The following is a 14,497-nucleotide window of genomic DNA, read 5'->3' on the forward strand; positions in this document are numbered from 1 at the left end:
ATGTTCTAATAGTAAGGCCTCCTTCATTTCACCATTGCGGAGTCTATCTAGGAATACTTGAAATGCCATAATTCTTTCCTGGACATCAGAATATACCAGACGCACCAAACGTGCTAGATCGGCCTCAAATTCTTTCAAGGACTCCCCTGCTTGGCACTATTGTTTAACTATGTTTGGTAAACATCTTCCAGGTATGATTGGCCATAATGCATTTCCAAAGCCTCACTAGATAATCAAATACGTTTCTTTCTTCATTCTTTTCGGGATGGCTCTAGGATCTTCTCACAAGGTCAATGTAAGAGCAGTGGCCTTCTCACTGGTTGACATCAAAAGCAAAGAGTTGGCTTTTGATGCTGCTTTAAACTGATATATTCTGATAAACATTCCATGATGTAATATCATTAAATTGAGGCTCATCAGGTCAACAGATTCCGTATTGCCACTAGCTTCGTTGTTGTGTTGACGTTTAATGTTGCGATTCTGCCTCGAACTTTCTAGATCGTGTATTCTACTAATGAGAGAATTCGCGTTTCCAGCAAAGGCGATTTTTCAAAAATTTCGTCTTGTGTTAGTATTTTTTCCAGTTTTGAAGTATTTTCCAGCAACTTAGCTTCCAGATTGGCGGAATTTTCTAGTAACTCATTTTTCAAACTTTCACTCTTTGTAGAATTCTTTAGCAAATCTTTTTTTAAACCTTGCAATAAGTAATGTGTTACAAAGCCGCTTCTGCAGCGCCACTTTATTTCCACCAATGTCCAGTTAACTGATGTCTCATTCACACTCGACACCTGACACCAATATAGTTTTTTCCATTCGTTAGATGTGAACTAAAACAATCGAAAATAGTCAACTAATTTATTTACGCACTTCACTACGAAAACACCATCACTCACGCCTACTAGAGATATTTATTTTTACAGTATTTATTTACAACTATTTCAATTTTGCGCCAATATTCTGAAATTTACTTCACTGAACTGACAACTACGATCGACGAAGCGGCTATTTATATACTCGGCAGAACGCTATTCTAGAATATTCCCGCTAACCTTCAAGACGTTATGCGGTGTACCCTAGTTTCATTGCGGAATGGCGGAAAATCAACTGGTTTCAGAAAATGCTATTTTGATTTTATCTCAAGCCCAACTTATAAATTATATACTGATACCAAAACTGAGTCACAAGTTAAAAAGAACGACAGTTTTTTTCCTACTCCACTACTAACTAGAGTTCGACTAAATTAGATGTAGAGAAGACTCTGTTTATAAATTTCTATTGCATGTTCATGTATGTCGGCACTCAAGAAGGAAATTGGCCAATGATGTATACTTTATCTTCGTTATTTACTTTGGTGATATCTAGGCTACATTTCTTTAAATTAAAAAAGTTTTTACAAGGATATTTTTTGATTACTATAGAGTTCTGCTTACTATCTAATTTCATCATTAGTGATTGTCTAGATTTGATTTGATAATTGCTTTTATAGATACCCAACGGAACTGAAAGTACAACATCTTCACTAAATGGATCTGCCAATGGTGGTATTTCAGCATCGAGCACCTCAGGAGGTCAAGGTTGGAAAAATGAACAGCTACATGTGCCCGCTCAGGAAGTTAATCCAACTTTGTACGAAGAACTAAAATTAGGTATTATTTGCCCTTACTAACTCCAAATTGATTTTTTATACTTAATTATTTATAGGTCAAGATGGTGCAGGATTCAAAAGACTTAAGCCCTAGTATGAGGATTTATTAAGCGGCAGGGAAGGACAAGAATCTCGATTTTAAGATAGAAAAAGTATAGCGTTTAAGTACATAAATCCCTGCAAACCAATGAAATGTGATAGCGGTAGAAAATGAAATATTGTAGTTTTATTTTTGCCCTAATATGGTAAATTCTATTGTAATATAGGCAAAGGTAATTATTTAATTGGCACAGCTTTTGAAGTGTAAAAATAAAGTATTTTGTAGAGGGTTAATTTTAGGTTATGTTGTTTTAAACTTGACTTGACAATGTCGAATTTAGTTGTTGAATGTAATATAGCTTGAATTCGGTTGCCATTTTAGGGCCAGGGTATTGTACATATTATTTTATTTAATATCTTAGCAATACCTCATACAGTATATCAATAGATATAATTCAAAATGGGGCTATTTAGAGCTATCAGAACTTTAATACAAAAAGTCGTGTGGTACCATGTAAGACCGAACAGTTAATGAATATTTTGTAAAATTTTGTGACCTGGGTTCATTTATATAGCTCTGAATTTTCCTGTTAATATTTTTATTTTTCAATATTCCAATTAATAATAATAATTTAAAAGTCTTAGTGTTAGGTTTTAAAAATGTGATTTTATTTAATAAAAATAGTAAAAATATTTAAAAAACTCTCAAATTTGAATATTAGAGAGGAAGTAATTTTAGTTTTTAATGTATAGGAAACTTAAGGACATTCCGAAAGGTATTACAGAGGTGTAGTTTTTTTTAATACAATCAGACATATCTGTTTATACGCAATTTAAATATTTAAATTGTAGTTAGGGGTTATAATTTAAAAACTCTCTAATTGCGTGGCCAATTTAGGACACTCACTAATAAAATGGATCAAAATTATATAAAAATTGACTTATAGGTAGTTCGTAGCTTTTGAACAATATTTACTTTACATTCCAAAACCACTCCGTCAAACATAAGGCAGAATATTGCTCTATAAAAACTAAATAAAAAAGTGTATATTATTCATACACAATATAAATGTGCCTTTATGTCAAATGTTTTATTTTAGAACCAATTATTTAATATCAGTACCTAATTGTAAATAGTTTTTAAACTTTGTAAAGTAACATTATACACTATACAGTAATTAAAGTAGAAACAAAATAAAGAAAAAATGTCCAAAACAAAGTAAAATATTAATTTTATTTTTAAACCAGATTTGTAAAAAGGGCTTCAAACTTAAAATCAGCGATTCAAATTACGTCTCAGAAAGTTTTAATTGATTGGCTTTTAATTCTTTATTTCTCTTAGCAAAACATACATATGTAAAACAAAATTGGAAAAGTAGGAACAATAACGGATTTTTTCTTTCGCGATACTGCTAGAAATAGATATAGATCATCCAGCACAATATCTTTAAGATCTTGTAATAAATCTGCATAACAATCTGCACCGGCGATCCCTATATGCAAAAGCAGGCATACCCTGTAAACAGGAAAGTTCGGTCACTACTAGAAGACCATTCGTAAAATTCTCTCGATTGAACAGCAATTAGACGACAAAAATCCGACTAAGCTATTTCGATTGGCTAGAGGCATTTGCAAGCAATAATAAATACATTAACTAGCAAATACGTTTGGGGTTCAGTTTTCTTAACCTAACCCAACAACAGTGCTTCCAGAGACTATGCTCTGAAAATAACATAGGATTATTTTTAAAGGCCCATATAATAAACCACAAAAAATAATACCACAAGATAGAAAAATGCTTAAATTGCATTCACTTAGCCCTGTAAAATTTATGTTAATTAATCTTCAATGTTCAATTTTTACAGTAGCGTAGCTTAATGTTCTCTTAATATTATAAAATAAACAGTTTGAAAATATTTTTAGCCGTTAGCAAAAAATGAATGTTTTCCGAAGGCACTTTTGACAGCAAAGTGTCCAGATTTGGTTCCATTTTTTTTAAAACACTTGAACAATAATTTAAGCATTTTTAAAAATTTTCATTCCAGTTATTTGGAATACTCTAAAACGCCTTAAATTCCACAAAATTAAATGTATTTGAAATTTTAGCGACAGAGCACCTTCAGGCACACAGAGACGCGCTACCGGGAGACATCCTAAAAAATTACTAAGCTGTCCTCCATGGATTTAGGAAGTCCTTCATCAGTTAAAGATATAGCATTAATTATAGCGACACTAGCATGTGAAGAATTCATAAAATCAAACAAGAAAGCACTTTGAAAATCAGGATTTTCAAAGTGCTCTCATTCCCTTAGTTCTGCTCGGATTCTGTTATAACCCGGTGTTTTCGTAATCTAGATGATCAGAATAAGACGCTGGTATACTTAGTTTGATTTAGAAAAAAATCAATTTTTGGTGAAAAAATTCGATACGGGGGGGTATCCCAAAAAAAGAAAAAACCCAAATTTTGAAGGTTGATATCTCGGCTTCTATGAGAGCTATCGAGAAAATTCCAACGGTTTTGTCTTAGTTTCGTCAGCTGAATCCAACGAGACCATCCGCAAGATCGTAGCTTTTACGATAGCCGAGATATGGCATTTTTGATGCCCATTTTTGGCCTCAAAAACGGACGTCGAAAACGACTTCTTCAGGATTTTCAAAATGCTCTCATTCCCTTAGTTCTGCTCGGATCCTGTTATAATCTGGAATTTTCGTAATCTAGATGATTAGAATAAGACGCTGGTATACTTAGTTTGATTTCGAAAAAAGTCAATTTTTGGTGAAAAAATTCGATACGGGAGGGTATACCCGAAAAATGAAAATACTCAAACTTTGAAGGTCGATATCTCGGCTTCTACAGGAGCTATCAGGAAAATAAAGCTCAAAAACGGACTTAATACTTTTTCTGGAAATACCCGACGTATTTTGTATAGTCCTCTTAAGTCTTAACAGAAGTGTTGTATAATGACGCTTTCAAATGTACTCAAAAAAGAAATAAAGAGGATTAATGTCGTGCAATCTAGGCAGCTATTATCTTAGAAGTGTTGTGGAGCATCGTCACGCATGTACCACATGCGATATCGTTTCTCTAATGACTATTTTCTTCATTAATCCAGATAGCTGAAGTCCCAAAAATTCTCGATACTTTTCTCCGCTGGATCTGGAGGGATAGAATTAATTCTAATCCAAAAATTTGTCGAAAAGTCATTTTACCTTTTATTTTTAATTACGGTATGGGGATTTTCTTCAGACTACATATGGTTATTGTGGAAATGTATTGTTGCTGTTCGCGAAAAACGTGCGTCTTGCGTGAATAGCATTCGATTTAAAAAATATTCATTTAATGTTACGTTTTCTCATAACCAGTTGCAAAAATAAACTCTTGTACATGATACTTGTATGTGATAGTGATAAAGTTTTTGATCTTTATAGGTTGGTGCGCCTTTTTGGGTGTACTTATTCTAAAGTTCCTCTTCGTTTGCATTAAACAAAGTTTCTTCATTTTAAATGGTTTTTACACTTATGAGTCTTCATACAAAATGTGTGGGTTTATTGAAACTGCCTGTTTTACATAGTCGAGCGTGAATGTTGATGGCAGTTTATTAATTAGGCAGCGAGCCTTGTAGAAATCGATCACAGTTGTGCTCGTCGAGCGTTACTCAGGGCCATTTCGTAAACGAAATGTGTATCTGTCATTTCTTGATTACTGACCTGCACAATTAGTAATCATCAAAATTAAGAAATATTTAGAGCCTTAGAATCTTTCCTATAGTGCTGATATGCTCTAGCTTGAAAACAAAGCGGTTGCGGACCCAAGTTAATATGAACAATTCATATTCAAATTGACCAAGGATTCGATGGTTTAAAATTATTTTTTTATACTTTTACCACCCTGTATAAACAATATTAATTAATTTAGTATACAAACCATACATCTAACATAACTATTCGTTACTCTCGGGTATTTAAATTCATGAATGCAGAAAATTTCAAAAGGTTTTCCTGAAAAGAAAAAAAGTCATTTTAAAGCTACATAGTAGAAAATCCACAGGGTGAAAGGTCATCTCCTCTAAAATATTAGATAAGCTTGCTAAGAAAGCACTTTTGCCAAGGCTGAATTTTCATGCTGCGAAGTTATTCTTCTGCTATTCTCAGGGTAAAGACGAAGAAGCCTTATCAAATTATAGAACGGTCAACTCAGTTCAAGGTAGTAGAAAAATTGGTAAAGAGACAGATTAAATTTTGTAAGAAAAACAATTTACCAATAAAACAGTTTGGCGTCACAGAGAATAAATCCACTAAAGACGATATTATTAATTATCTGGAAAGTTTTTAACTAAGACTAAACGATCGACAGATTACAGCAGCAGTGTTCTATCACTTTTACTAAAGCTATTAATAGTGTTACAGGATACTGTTGCGCAAATTGGAAATCCATAGACTTAGGGCCAGAGTACTAATTTGGTTTCAGTAGTATTTGAATAATAGGGTTCAGTGTGCAACTTACAACGGGACTTTATCAAGTCGACTGGTTATAGTACCTTAGGGTTGGAACCTTTTTTCCATTATATATGTTGTAAACCTTTTTTTCTTTCTGGTAGATTTACATTATTTGCTAATGATGCAACGCTTTTGTGGAGTGGGACAAACGAGCGAATGTTGATTGAGATTATTAACCATGACTTAAATTCAATCAAGGACTGGTGTGAATCAAATAAACTGTCTTGGATCAGTTTACCTTGAGAACAAAATCGTGAGAAAAGCACAACAAATCAAATTTTTGGGACTGCAAATTGAAAGTCAAAACTTTCAAAATTTGAAAGTCATGTTCAAAACCTGAATAATAAATTGTCATCGAACTATTTTGCTTTAGGGACAATTTCGAATAAATTAAATAGAAGCGTTTCTAAACAGGCATATTTCGCATTAATTGAACGTAATGGTCTATGTTTTTAAGATTTAAGTTATCTAGCATGCCTACATATCTATAATTGTAACTTAATATTCTAGAAGAAGTCGTCGTAAATTCTTTTGGCTAAATAATAAAAAACTAATATTTATATAATCTAAATATTTATTTAAATGACAAATAAGCTTAGGAAAATAAGCTTAGATCCTTATTATGAAAGAAATGTTAAAATTGGTATTTTAATCCATCACAAGTCTCTTTATTAAACTCCGGACGTTTCTTACTTTATAGGATCATTCTTCAAACATTACTAAGGATAAGAACCTGAATAAAGCTACTTCATTTTTATTTCATCCAACCACTTTAATTGCAATATTGAGTTGCAAAATTTCTTACAGAATATTAGGAGTCTAATATATCATCAGATTTTACACTTAATTTTCAACAACTTTATCAAGAGAACTTTAATGATTTTTTAAATTCTGCTTTCAGCAGAATTAAACCAGGTACTAAAGCATAGAAACAGTTTATTATAAAATGAACTTAATTTACTTAGTTAACATATTATATATGTATAATGTAAATGGATGTTATTAAATCAACTGTTCATTTAGATTAATTTCCGCTATATTTATTTTGAAACGGTTAAAGTGTGATTAATATATTCAATATTTATGAATAATATGTTAATTTTTAAGCAGAAAACGCGAAAAAAGATAAATATATAAGTTTTTTAAGTAATACATAGCCTATTTCTTATACAAAACATCAGATTGAAAATTTATGAAATTTTTATTTTCAAATGCAGCAACCTCTTCGTTGATATCTTTTGGGCCCAATTGACAGTGACTATCCATGAGACAAGTTTCTAGAAAAAAAAATTACTAAAGACTAAGTAAGAGTATCATTTTGACTATACGAGTCATTGCATAATTGTTAATATACCTTGTGGTGTATACAAGATATAACAAATACCAACTTTATACCTTGACTACAACATATTCCATCTGAAGCACATCTACCATTGTATTTTCTACAATTAGTTATGCCAGCAATACAAGGTTCTATAGTATCAAACATGCCTTCACGTTTGCAACGTAGAGTATCCTTAGTACCAAAAAGGCAACCGAATGTGCCACAACAGATGTTTGGCCCAAAACATTGACCTTCGCCTCTTGGCCACATGATAAACACTAAAATTTTCAAAAATTTAGTTATTTTATAAAACTTAAACTATTACCACTTACCTGCTTAATATTGGATTCAACAAGTCCGAAACGTTCAGATCTCTTTCCACCTTTCGGACAGTTGGTAATTAGGCAACCAGAAGTAAAGACCGCGTAAAAAAATAAAATAATTAGTATTTTTGTTAAAATCATAACTACGTTAGACATTGACTCGTGCTTATGTTTAGAGTTCAGGCAAAGTTGGAATGTGTCTGAACATTAGGAGCTCCAGACTTTTATATAGTTATTGTCGCTCTCACGCAAGAGAAGTTTCTTTAAAGTAAAGTGAAATAATCGGATTTAGTAGCAAGTTATTGAAAGAAGATACAGCATTTTCACATTAGGAAATATATTCAAATGTAAATGAACTTTGAGTGATTCAGGAACTTTAAGTTATGGAAATAAGAATGACAATGAAGTTGCATGTATTACATTAAATATTAAATATTTACATTCAAAGTTGGTACATTCAAAGTGCGAAGGATGGATGATACAAATATTAAATAAGGCTTATAAAACCTATATTTGGGTCAATATAAATAACAAAAAATATCATCTTAAAATAATGGTCTCAAATGGGTATAATTTTGACAGAAATTAGAAATATAAATCCTAATTAGAAACATTTAATTCTATTTAAGAAATTTGAGTTTAAAAGTTAATGGAAAGGTTTTTCAATTAGCTTGACTAGAATAATATCTTGATAAAAATTAAATAATAAGTGATAAATAATAAGAAAATAATCATAATATTGCAGTTCAAAGCTATATTTTTCGTTTATTTAATGTTATGTGATAATAATAGCTACGTAATAGACTTAAGAGATAGATCCAAGAGAGATATGATTTCAAGATTGGGTATAATGTTTTTAAGCTAATTCTTATTTTTGTTTATAAGTTTTCCTAAATTATTTGATATCCTAGTGCAGACAATATAGATGCTAATGGAGGTATCAGTTACAAGGGATCACATTTCCCTTAATACAAATCTGAAGAAGTAGATTTAGAGGATGAAGGTGCAGATGCAAAAGCTCATAAAGACATTTTTTGTGTCGATAAAATAAATAAATAAAGAACATCGATTTAACATGTTTCATTAGTCAATGCCTTCAAATAATAGTTGAATGATTTCTTATTTAAACTAATTGGTATTGCGGCACATGCAAGATAACAAAAATACGATAGAATTCAAATAATCAAAAGATTATATTTGAACGTTTCTACTATACGTAGGTTTCTATTATTAGTAAGATGGAAACTTAATAGCATAATATTGATGAAAATTCGCTGAATATTAAAAACAGCATTCAAAGCTTGATCCCTCAGTAAACCTCAAGAAATCATCCTCCTAAAATTGTTCAGGGTAAAAAATACTTCTAGAAAACCCAAGGCCATCGTCTGGCAGCTTTACTGCATTGCCTACGTTATTTAAAAGTTTTATTGTAAGATTCCATAGATTTCTAGAAACGGCTAACGAAAAGGGGTGGTCTTTCTGATCATTGGGTTCCAAAGAATAAGAAGAAGGCAAACAAAGAACCTAAAAAAAAAGAAAGTGAGCGAGTCATGCACTAGCAAAGGGTCTTCAGGTTGCAAATAACAAACACGGCCGACGTCGGTTGTCACACTCCAACGCTCTGCTGCGAAATCAACCGGCTCAAAGAGTGTCGCAGTCATCGCCGTTCTTTGATTTATTTCCACGTTTAGTTCTTTTTTTAAGGGTTTCTAGTTTTTCTAGGTCTCTCTTTGTTTCTTATGTCAACTCGTTTTATGTGCCTCGTGTTGTGGGATTTTTCATATGACAGTAGAAATACCGCATATTATGTGCATTGGTAAGAAGCATTTAAGTGAAACATGCATAAAAATATGAAAGATTCATTAAAGAAATTGGATTAACGGTCGTAAAATGTTGCTTCTAGTTGACTTGAGTAAGGCTCCAAAGAATAAATAATCATTGTAGTTACAATGACTTCAACTTTTTGCTTTATGATCAGGATAATGCACTTTTATGACTCGTTGTAATTATTATTGATCGCACTTTTGACTTATTACATCACTAGTAAAACAGTGATGATCTTTATCTTCATTCTGATAAGATCATTTAGAAAGTCCTTCAGGCTCGTCAAAATATTTATGATGATTATGAATTAAAAAATTACTTTGAAAAATAAATATTTACTGTCAAGTGAAAAAGTTATAGGAAAACGTTAAATTAAGTGACTGAAGACACTAATTTCGGTAACCTTAAAATATAGAAAGACCCAGAATTAAAAGGAGTTATGCTTTAAATGTCTAAAAAAATAAAATGTATTTATTATTCTCATAAACCTGATATTAAATTCGTGAAGGCATATAAAAACTACTGCAAAGTGAAAAACAATATTTCTAATAAGACTGAATTAAAAGCGCATAGAGTTATTTGATTAATTTTTGGATCTAAGTACAACTTCAAACAAATGACATTTATACAACAAAATATTTGGTTCACTGTCAAGGTCTCTAAATATTTCTAAAATATTCGCAGAATTTCAGAACTATTATTTCAGTGGTAGTAATCCACTAAGGTAGAATCCCGAAATTTGTGGTTCAGTCACTGCCCTCCGCATTAACTGCTCTACATGCTCGCTAAGTTGTAGTTAATCAACACAAACACTTAGATTGCGAGCGAGATCGACAAATTGCAGCCTAGTATTGTTTATGTGGATGTTCATATTTAATTTTACCAGCTTAGTCTCATTTTTATTACCAAACGCCATTAAGTTTGATTTTTTTTTACATTTAAAGTTAAATTATATTTAGGAGATAACTCGTAGATTAGTTTAAGCTCAATAATTAAAGAGTCAGAGGCCTCAGCAAGTGAATCAGGCCTAAAAGATATATACAGTTGAGTGTTATCAGCATAAGCCATGACATGTATATTTAAACGGACGTCAGAATATCAGAAGTGTAAATTATAAAAAGTAATGGCCCCAATATATCCCCCTGTGGCATACCGGAGAAAATATCGAGTTTTTCAGAAAATTGACCTTTGTAGCAAATCTTTTGGTATCTCTCAGACAAACATGTCCCAATCAAAGAAGCTGATTCTTTTAAAAACCCAAAATATTAGAGCTTTTACTCCTTTACTTTAAATACACATGATACATAATTTGCTGGTCATCACACCTGATGTGTCTCCATTCATAGTTGATACTTAGTTCCTGGCTCTCACAAACACGATTAGCCATGAATAAAGTCCAACGTGAAGGAATATCCTTTAACCAACACAACACAATATTTGGGTCTTAATTTATATTGATACTAATATATCCCGAATAATTCTAGTTGTGACCTTGTTTTTAAAGGTGCAACACTAAATTTTAAGCAAATCAAATTACAACTTATTTTCCCATTTTTAGAGATACTCTTGATATAAATGCAAACAGCATAAGCTACCGTAGACAAATCGCAAAACCCATGAATTTCTATATTTGTCGATGTCCCTGAACCCAAGAATAAGTAACGAGGAATTTTCAATTTGAGTACATCTGGAAGAGTATCAGAAATACCTTGCCATTTTTCCAACAAATGGGCAAAAATTTCATCGTCCCAATCCATCTTGCTTATCCAGATTTAAATATTCAGAGACACAAAGTCTCAGATGGTCTCAGATTATGTTTTTTTTTTTAGATTTGTTGTTTTGGGATTTTCAACAACATGGCCAGGTTCATCAATGTGACAATATGATAAAACTGTTCTAACTACTTCAGCCAAGAATTAGATAAAGGATTTAGTCAACATATTATAATTTTATAACATTTATATTTTTGAAGCTACCCGCTTTAGTTCCTGACGTAGAACTGCTTATTATTATCAGAGTTCCTATAAGGCATTGGAGTGCAGTATAATCATATAAATTTTTAACCTCTATTCGGGATATAAATTATGTCAAAATATATTCAAATTATTCTTAAAAAAATGTATAGGGTAATTCGGGAGACATGTCGCGATAGTACAGATGACGCGCGGCCAAAATATTGGGGTAAAATAATTAAAATATCAGTCGTGTACGTTTTTTCATAGAGATGTTATTGTTCCCTTAGTTCCTAGTTTTTTTATGAAAATAGGCCGTAGAATATAGATTCAGTGTTCTTTTTGTTACTGGTACCCTTGAAGTTTCGGACCCTGTTGGTAAAGACTTTATAGTATCAAACCTGAACTACGAGGTCTGGATATTAACTAACAATACTACGAAAAATTATTTTACATTCAAATAATTCCCTTTATTTTATTCTTCTCCCCTCACCACACCCTTTTCCATACGTGTTTCAATTGATCTAACCAATGCTGGAAGTCTTGTTTGGTGGGGGCTATAAGGTCTGTTGTTTTTTGCTTTACCGCTTCCATAGACTTGAATCGGGTCCCTTTCAAAGCAGGTTTTATCTTCGGAAATTTTAAAAAAATTCACACGGTTTCAAATCTGATGAGTATGCCGGTATGTATTCGAGCACTGGAGTGCATTTATTGATCAAATATCGCTTCAGAAATCACTATTTCCGGAGTTGAAATAGTGACAGGGCGACGATCATCCTTAGTGCTTTCTCTGCCCTCACTGAAGCTCTTACACTACTCAAAAACACGAAATAAGAATTGTCCTCATAGCCTCTTGCAACAAGTTTTTTCAATTTAATAAGAAATTTGCTTATGTTTTTTGTCTTACATAGTTTTTAACACGAGAAAAAAATATGTTTATTTTAAACCTTTACTACATCAACACTATAATAGTGACGAAAACATGTTTTGTTTGGTACATGAGTAGAGAAGATTTCTAACTACCCAATGTACTACTAATTTTTTCTCACTCTACCAGTGCACCCTCTAGTAAATTATGTTATACAAGTGTTCATATTAATACAAGTGCGTTTACTCTAAAATATTGTATAATAAAATAGATGCGTCATCTTTCCCTTATAATAAAGACAGATCACATATTATTTGGCAATGATTTACTAAATAAACCTCTAAATATTATTAATATGAACGAAACTGGTCTACAGTTAAATCATGATCCTCGAAAGGTTATCGCCGCAATAGGAAGTAATGATGTTAATCTCATTAAAGGAAAAGAGAATGATCACTATTCTTCGGTCCCTTAATCGCTTATTCTTTAGGCCACTTAAAAAAGTTATTTTAAAGTGCATGTACATTATAAGAGCAAATGTACGAAAATGTATTGAACGCAGGCCTCTTGGAAAACTTCTTGCTGATTCTTGAATATGTGCAGCAACAACTAAGATTGGAATTTCAGGCTTTCGTGCTACAGAATTTTACTTGTTAAAACTATCTTCTATCCCAGAGAATGCCTTCCTCTCTTTTGAGGAAAATAATTTATCTGATCAACAATTAATAAATAAGCACTTTTATTTAACTAAACAGGATGATCCTTCTCAATCAACTAGGATAACGCACAATTTAACATTGGCTAGTTCACACTCTTCCCCTTCTACAATGTTGAATACCAGTAACTCTTCGCAATCTGGTCCTTCTCTCAGAAATCTCCTAAAATAATTATAATATCTTCGAGATTAGATTAGACTCCTTCAAGAATTTTAGAAGATCTCTCTCTAGTTCCAAAGATTGTAACTTCAAAGAAACGAAAAAGAAAAAACTGCTTGTTCAAAATCTAGCCCTATCAACCTTTAAAAAAATACTGAAGAAAGAAAAGTTTACATCCAAAAATTTATTCCACAAATTAAAAAATCAAAACAAAAAGCAACAAAGGAAATAACGGGTTTTTAAAAGAGTGCTTTTAATAATTTTTAATGCAAATCAGACCAGAAAATGATGATGATCTTTCTGTCAATAATTCTACCGATGACGAAAATTTTAATTGCGATGAATGTGTGGGTTATTTAGAAAAGAATGGCCAATGAACCGCTTCAGACTGGATAAAATGTGCAAAATGCGTAAGATGGGTTCTCGTATGAAAAACATTGCATATTTTGCGGTAAACATGTTTTTAAGATATACCTAAGTTGTAAATAATTTTAGAAGCTAAGTTTATTTATCATTTATTTTATTTATAATTCTATTTACTACAGAGTACACTATTTCTAAGTTTTTAGTAAGAATTTTTTTTCTTGTAATTTATGTATATCTAATGCTTATAAGCATCAACTCTCGCCCATCCTCTCCGCGTCAACACACTCATATAGGATGGATGAGATTGAATAAAACATCAAAAATTATTTTACTTTTCTGTATTAAGAAAATTTGATATAAAATAATTCTTTTTTTAAATACATAAGTATGCATATAAAATTGTCTCCTTGCGTTAAAACGCTTACCCTAATAAAGTACCCAAATCATTCATGTGTGACAAATGACAAATTGACCTTAATATTGGTAGGTATACTTTAAGAAATACTAATTATTTATTTTTTTCTTAGTTTAACCAAGTTTAACATCATAAACAAGAACAATAAAAATATATAATAATCAATTAATAACAAACCCATAAACAATTTGTTATGCAATATTCTTATGCCTACTAATTAATATTACATACTGAAAACCTACCTATAAAAAAAGAACTTATCGTTAATCAGTTACACAGGTAACGGACTTCCGATAAAACGGCGCTGATTTTACTGTAATTAGACGAAGAAGAGACTTCCCTCGTGGGGCAGGTGATACAACAGGTGTC

General features: G+C 31.7%; 2 protein-coding genes across 2 annotated transcripts in view; one reads left to right on the plus strand and one right to left on the minus strand.

Annotated features, from left to right (window-relative positions):
* LOC126737025 (Ig-like and fibronectin type-III domain-containing protein 1) overlaps window positions 1–2,764 on the plus strand; it is a 149,917-nt gene extending 147,153 nt beyond the window's left edge. The window contains exons 23-24 of the mRNA XM_050441707.1: window positions 1,487–1,646; window positions 1,702–2,764. Of these exons, the coding sequence (XP_050297664.1) occupies window positions 1,487–1,646; window positions 1,702–1,739 (198 nt within the window). The 3' untranslated portion in view covers window positions 1,740–2,764. The remainder of the gene's footprint in view (window positions 1–1,486; window positions 1,647–1,701) is intronic.
* Window positions 2,765–7,204: 4,440 nt separating this feature from the next.
* LOC126737640 (neurophysin 1-like) lies at window positions 7,205–7,984 on the minus strand. Its single transcript, XM_050442618.1, is given in 4 exon segments — window positions 7,205–7,458; window positions 7,577–7,771; window positions 7,774–7,783; window positions 7,838–7,984. Coding segments are annotated over 4 exon segments (471 nt in total). The 3' UTR covers window positions 7,205–7,339.
* Window positions 7,985–14,497: the final 6,513 nt, after the last annotated feature.

This window comes from Anthonomus grandis, chromosome 6 (assembly GCF_022605725.1).
Source record: "Anthonomus grandis grandis chromosome 6, icAntGran1.3, whole genome shotgun sequence".
Taxonomy (NCBI): domain Eukaryota; kingdom Metazoa; phylum Arthropoda; class Insecta; order Coleoptera; family Curculionidae; genus Anthonomus; species Anthonomus grandis.